This window comes from Zalophus californianus, chromosome X, assembly GCF_009762305.2.
Source record: "Zalophus californianus isolate mZalCal1 chromosome X, mZalCal1.pri.v2, whole genome shotgun sequence".
Taxonomy (NCBI): domain Eukaryota; kingdom Metazoa; phylum Chordata; class Mammalia; order Carnivora; family Otariidae; genus Zalophus; species Zalophus californianus.
The window spans coordinates 54,638,984-54,646,061 of record NC_045612.1 but is presented as its reverse complement, the minus strand read 5'-3'; the positions used below and the strand labels follow the sequence as shown (position 1 = coordinate 54,646,061).

Genomic DNA, 7,078 nt, shown 5'->3' with positions numbered 1-7,078 from the left:
TTAGAGCATTAATTGAAATTATAAGAGTACTGTAAGAAAACATGAGCAATTAAAAAAATGATCTTGATGTGGAAAGGTCTTTCTAAGCCAAATACCCAAAATCTATAATGGGGGGGGAAAGGATAAATGTGACTGTATTAACATTAAAACTCTTCTGCAGGGAAAAAAATGAACAAAATCACAAGAGAAAATGTTTCAACATATGCAACATTTTTCCTTAATTCAAAGACAGTGTTTACAATTACTAATCAATTAGAAAAAGATGCTCCTAACCTAAATGCCCTTGATAAGAAGCTGATGCAATAAATTATGGCATATTCATTTCATATATGTTAAAACAAAATATATTAAATGAAAAGTGATCATGATAGTACTTATATTAATAAAGCTATAGACATTTTCATGTAAAGTGTGGTAATCTTTGGGGTGCCTGGGTGGCTCAGTCCTTAAGCATCTGCCTTTGGCTCAGGTCATGAGCCCAGAGTCCTGGGATCTAGCCCCACATCGGGCTCTCCGCTCAGCCGGAAGCCTGAATCTCCCTCTCCCACTCCCCCTGCTTGTGTTCCCTCTCTTGCTGTCTCTCTCTCTGTCAAATAAATAAATAAAATCTTTTAAAAAAAGTGTGGTTATATTGAAGGCATAATTGTTTAAAATAATTTTTATGCTTTTCAGTATATTTTCCAAAATTTCTATAATGAACATTTTTCATAATCAGAGGATGTAATAAAACAGTGATAAAGTGACAACTTTCAGTGAAGCATAGAAGGAAAATATACTCCACCACTTTAGCTTACATAACTCATGATACAGGTGAATAAAACACTTGAAAACACTAACTTTTATCAGCACTACAACAGAAAAACAACTTCATTATGTTTATTTTTTTCTTTATAAATCTATGTGTGATACAAAAATTTTTTAAAAAGGTAATCTAGGAGACTTGATATTAATGTGTTCTTGAAAATTCTTAACTCTATGCTACTTTATTCAAGTGATAAAATTTTGTAAGATACCATATCACAACAAATCACATTTTTACAGCACAATAATGAAGGCACACCTGGCGCAAGTTGACTTAAACTCTTCTACTTCTGAGCTGGAGGCAAACACACACTTGGATTGGCTCTCTCTAAGTGTGCTTTTTTTTTTCCCTCCAAGTAAATATTAGCTTCAGCAAAGAGTTCTAATAATTTTCCCACTCTCTAAAAGCTATACCACAAAATAAAAATCATAAGGACTAAACTACATAGCAGTAAGCAGAGATGCTCTAGAGAATTTGTTATGTTCTGCATATTTTGAAGAAAAGTATACTTCTAAATGCCATGCATTTAAATACTTAAATATTTCATTTTAATTTAAAAATATACTCTGTGAAAACCACAAAACAACATTTGAAGTAATCCATAAGTGTGTTGAAATTATTACACTGCCCGTTGTCCTAATTAATACATGTGCTAGTGGGCACAAACACCTACCTACCTACCTCATCAAGTGAGTTTATACTTTTTATTCAAGGGCCTGCAATTCCTTTTTAAATTTGGCTTCTATCTTATCACATGGTCCTTGAAGTTTTTTGAGGGCAGGAGCACCAGTTTTGCTAGACTCAGACATAATGGGTAATTTGCATCATTTGACTATCTGTACTTTCACTTTGTCCACTTGGATAGAGAGTTTCTTCCATTACCTCTTCGGCAGTCCCTACAGCAGTTTAGTCAGGAAGAGAAGGAGGGGAGGAGGGAGGGGGGAGGAGGAGGAGGAGTCCTCCTTGGTCCAGTTGGGAGCAGAAAAGGAGGTAGCTTGCCTCAGCCTTGAAACCCAGCAAAAGGAAAACAGCGCACCAGAAAGAAGTCGGGGAAGACTGAATAAAAGCTCTTCTCCAACCTCTGTCCCCTGCTCATGAGTTTCAAGCCCAGTCAGCTCCTCCTTCTGGCATTAGTCATTGGCTGGGTAAGTATGATAGACAAACCTGCAGGCCAGCGAAGGTGCAAGCTCAAAGGTTTCTCAGCTCTAGCCACTTTCACTAGCCACTTTCTGTGTGGTAGAATCACGCACCACAGACAGCTTGCATTTCTGGAATTCTAGCCTTACTGATGGAAAAATCTTTGGCACCTACCCTACCTTCCCTTTCCCCTACCCTCCCACAAGTGCCCTAAACAAAAAAGGTAAAAATACCAATAAGCTGCTTTTCCACTTCCCTTTACACCCACCCAGCTTGAATTAACCTTTAGATTTGAGCCAAGAAGTTGTGATAAAATCTAATCAAGAGACAGACTGGGAGAAAATACACCAATCTACCAACAGGTTATCTTCCTGTAGCGTGCTTCTGAATGATTTTTATATTCTGCGTTTCTGCTTCTGTTTTGCAAATATTCTGAGATGCATTCCTTTAATATTGGAAAATACAGAGTGGGAAGGGGCTGAATACTTCAGTAAGTGTTCTAAGATGCGATAAGCGTTTTGCATTCCAGGTAGAAGTTTTAAGGGCTCTGCTGTGTTGTCTGGCAAGCACAGTATATGTCCAATTTGGGAACTTCTGCAGCAGTGATCCAGGTACACCATATTTATTATAGTCTTCACTTTGGCCCTGGTATATAAGTAAATTTGCTCCCATACCCTTTCTTGATGGATGCAAATATCTCAGAAATAAAACAAAGGCACTCTAAAAATTGCAGTGGTGTTGCTAAAAGCAATAATTTGCTTCCATATTTTGTATAAATCCTAACAACTTAAATATCTAAACATACATGATTGGTTAAATATAGTGTCATGGATTGTAATATTTTTACATTTATAGATATGGGGCTGGGCTATTGTTAAACAGGGATAAAAGCAAGATATTAAACTATATGATGGGATTTGGAAAGATTATTAGGTAATTTTATGTCTAGAGACCCAGAAATCCCCAAATCCTCCTGCCAAAGCTCTTTCCTTCAGGTTTTAAAGGAAAATATATGTGGATGGGGAAACAGCAAATGTGAAATAAAATACTACTTTATTATTTGTTGTGCTTGTGCCTTTGTGCCCTGTGCAAAACTCTCTGGTAAATTGAGTTTTAAGGGGCCTCCTCCTCTTCACACCAATTTCAACCCAAAAATCTCAGGATCTCATTACCCTGTAACCAGCTGCATGGTGCTGAAGAAGTGAAAGTAGTTGCCACCTATTAAAAAAAAATGCCACATCTGGGGGTTTGATCTCCTCCCAAATCAGGTGGAGGGTGGGCCTGGGTCACTTACTCTTCCTAGGTCATTTACCCATCCTACTCTTGGAAGTGAAAGCAACAGTTTATATAGATGTCCTTTCTGGGTGAGGCACTCCTTCCCTCTTCCCCCTTCTGCCCCATCCCCACTCCCTCCCATCCCTTCCACTCCCCACCCTTCTTCCTTTCCCCTCCTGCCCTTTCCCTTCCTTCCCTATTCTCCTTTCCCTTCCCCGCTCCCTCCCACCCACTCTCCTTCTCACCCTCCTCCTTTCCCTATTCCTTCTCCTTTTCCCTCCCTCTCTCTACTCCCCTTCTCCTCTCCCTTAGCCTTGCTCCCCTGTTCCATTTCTCTCCAATCACTTGAATGTGTATCCTCCAAAGAGCTAAGATCTGGGAAACATATCAGAATGTTAATAATAGTTATGTATTCTTTTTTTTAAATTTCTCTTTTCCTCAGTGTTTTCTACTTTTTTCTAGAAGACCCACATTTTTTATAATTAGGAAAAATGTTAGATTTTTATAGCATGATACACTTTATTTGACATTTATTTTAGGATGCAATAGAACAACATGAAAAGAATATCAAGTGATATAAAGTGATCATCTCAGTGAAAGACAAAATAGAACATATTACAAAGAAAATGTGGTTAGTTTACAATTACACAGTATAAGATGAGGAAACTTTTAAAAAATACTGTCATAGTAACACTTCAGTGGTAAATGATAACTGCATTATTCTTAATTTATAGACCACTATGTCACATAAATAAGCTCAGTCATATCGTATATGGTCTTGATGGACATTCTTAAATTTATGCTGATCTTTTTTCAAGCAATCAAATTTCACTGTATAGCTGTTCTAGTTAATGTAAGTACTGTATTTCTATAGCAAAGTAATGAAGGCACAGTTAGTGCAAGCAGATTTAAACGTTTAGTTTTCTGGGCTGGAAGAGAAAAACCACTTGTGTTGGTATTTCAGGAACTTTTTTTCAAGCAAACATTTGTCTCAATTGACAATTATGACAGTTTTCACAGCTACATTCTAATAGGGACATGACAAAGGACTTCACAAAACTCAAAACTCTATAGCACCAAATGAGCATGCTTTAGATAACAGACAGCATTTACATATTTTGAAGAATATTACACTACAACAGGCTACTTAGACACTGTAAGACAATTTTTTAGACTACCAAGAAAATATGAAAACACAAGACTAAGGAATGCTAGTGTTGAGGTTATAGAGCAGCCCCCCCCCCCCATCTCGTCTGAGGCTCTATAAACCTGCTTCACTCCTGGAGTTTTGAGATGCTTGAAAATTCCTTCAGGCAGCCTCTTTTTTATTTTCAATATTTCCTGTTTCCATAATCTTTACCATCATCATAGGTACCTTTGACTTCTCCTGTATAGTAATAGATTGATTTCAGGATGACATTATCATGTAAAATTTGACCAATTTCAAAGTCCTCATCCAGGATAGCATCTTCTCGTGGTTCCAGCTTTCCAATCTTGGGAATCTCAGGAGGGCTAAAGAAATTGAAGAATGATGCATTAGGAACCACTCTTGGCTGAATTTCAACTTCTCCAGTAGCAGTTGTGCGACTCTGGGTGGTTGTCAGAGTAACATCCTTTCCTCTTCTCCAATCTATCTTACAGCCTTTGCAATCTTGGATTTCCCATCCCCAAGAGAAGAAGGGATCATTGTGATCTGGTTTTGACTTTATTATATATGTCTTGGTCAGCATCTCATTTCTGAAGTATGGATTGGGTAGAAAATAAAATTCAAACGTGTAGCTTATAGGCTGACCAGGTTTTGAGAACTTTAGGCTAATATCTGACAAGAACTTCAAAATGGGGGCATCATACTTCTGAATCATGGGCCCGAGCTTGTCAACATTCTTTAAAACAGTCAGCCAGTAGTCAGGAATGCCTTTAGGATCTTCTTTTTTAGGCTTTCCCTTCCGAGCTCTTTTAAGATTCGCTCTTTCTTTAGGCCTGACCTCAGGAATTCTTTTAGGAGCTTCTATTACAGCAGCCTTTGCCTTAGCCTCTGCTGCTTTAGGCTGTTCTTTATCTTCTGCCTTTGCCTGGGGGACTACTTTAGGCTCTTCTTTGATTTCAGGCTTTACCCCGAGAAAATCTTTAGACTCTGCGTTTTCCTCAGCCTTTGCCCCAGGAATTTCTTTTCGAACCTCGTTTTCTTCAGCCTTTACTTCAGGTTTTTCTTTAAGGTCATCGTCTTCTCCCTCACCCTCTAAGGCAGGCATTTCATTAGGACTGTCTTCCTGCACCTCCTCATCACTGCTGAACACCTCATCCTCTGAATTCCATTCATATTCTTCTTCTGCAGGTTCATATTCTGCATTGATTATTTGAAATCGCCGATCGTACAGAGGCTTATTGAGTTCGGCATATTTTCTTTCGAGATCGTGAATTGCCTTTAAAAATAGGATGTCTACCTTGTCACATTCATCTTGAATATTTCTAAGCGCCTGCACACGATTTCTAACTGCTTGAGGCAGCCGATCCACGAAACTTTTACCCAACGGAGCCCGCCGTGCTCTTCGCGAAGGCCCAGATACCCTCTTCTTTCTATATAAGCGGCTGCGGCTACTGCTGCTGCTGCTGCAACTAGTGCTGCTGCTAGAGCTACTGCTGTCAGATTCTTCCCCAGAATCACTAGACGAGCTAGCCATCTTCTCTTCAGCAACCCCTTGGGCGGCAGGTTCCGAGACCATGTTAAGATCCGCTTCTGCCATTTTGCAACCCTGCAAACCTCTTAATGTGGTGACTACCAGTGAGACCGCGCGCTCGGAGATGGGCAGAAAATGACTCACGGATGCTTGGGTAGCGGCGGAGGCCCGGGCTGAGGAGGTTGCAGCAGCGGCGAAGGTAGCAGTAGCGTAGGGCGGGGCGGGGCTGGGCTGGGCTGGGCTGGGCTGGGCTGGGCTGGGCTGCCGTGACCGCGCAGAGGTGGAAGCCGCAATAGAGGCCTGGGCGAGAGTGGCGGTGGCAGAGCCTCTCACCGTAGCCGCGGCAGACCGAGGCGTGTCGCAGCCCTAATGGCGCAGTCTAAGACCCCAAGATCTCTTCAGGGTTTAGATCGCAAGCCCCCACCCCTTGCAGTCAGAACGGCCGTTAATTTAGTTCCCAGTGTGCCCTTAGCTCGCGCCTCATTTGCTGGGCAAGCTTGATTGACAAGCTCTAAGCCTAATGAAATAACAAACGCACCCGCCGCCCTCCAGGCTCCGCCCACCTTCCCAGATGCTCCTTGGTAGCTGAGGCACACACCCTTGGAAGACGTTTATTTCCCCTCAGAATTCTATCTTTATAGTTATATAACTCAAAAACAAGCTTAGATATGAGGTAAAAATACTAGCCATGGTTCCTAACAAGGGAAGAGGGGTATCTTTCTCCCATCATCTCATCCTGAATTCCCGTTTGGTTTGTCAGGAGCCTCTTGACAAAAACCTGTTTTTTAAAAAATTGGATGAAAATGCTCCAAATGGCATCATTGGGTAGTGTGATTATGGATGATTTTTTTAAAAATCCCTTTATCTAGATATTCTTGGGCGTGTATTTTTACACTGGAGGAAAAAGGGGAGTCGTTTATTGGCAAAGGGGGAAGGGGCTAGAAAGCAGGCATAATGCGTCCACGTATCAGTTTTAATAAGTACTATCTGTGGTGTTTGGCAAGCCTGGTTTATATCCATCTACAAGGGTTGTGAACCCATGTTGCCGTGAGTCAGTTACACCATTTTTACTATATTTCTCTTTTTAAACTGGCATATAATATACCCCGACCTTGCTGCTGCCTTGCCACTAGCTGTTCTCAATGCTTGCAACAACCTTGTAGATGAAATACAAGGGAATTCAAAC

General features: G+C 40.7%; 2 protein-coding genes across 4 annotated transcripts in view; one reads left to right on the top strand and one right to left on the bottom strand.

Annotated features, from left to right (window-relative positions):
* Positions 1 to 3,726: 3,726 nt before the first annotated feature.
* On the bottom strand, positions 3,727 to 6,319 carry NAP1L3 (nucleosome assembly protein 1 like 3). The gene has a single exon (XM_027607264.1). The coding sequence runs from the start codon at positions 5,956 to 5,958 to the stop codon at positions 4,546 to 4,548; it is 1,413 nt and encodes a 470-aa protein (XP_027463065.1). The 5' UTR covers positions 5,959 to 6,319; the 3' UTR covers positions 3,727 to 4,545.
* Positions 5,963 to 7,078, top strand: part of FAM133A (family with sequence similarity 133 member A) — a 63,315-nt gene continuing 62,199 nt past the window's right edge. Inside the window, exon 1 of one of the 3 annotated variants that reach the window (XM_027607266.1) lies at positions 5,963 to 6,091. The gene's annotated coding sequence lies outside the window, so the exon portion shown is untranslated. Of the gene's footprint in view, positions 6,092 to 6,479; positions 6,566 to 6,698; positions 6,718 to 7,078 lie in introns of those variants that run through there. The other 2 variants (XM_027607265.1, XM_027607267.1) reach the window with 2 other exon arrangements.

Bases quoted from the DNA above. Each gene is read 5' to 3' on its own strand.
- NAP1L3 (XM_027607264.1), bottom strand. From the start codon at position 5,958: ATGGCAGAAGCGGATCTTAACATGGTCTCGGAACCTGCCGCCCAAGGG.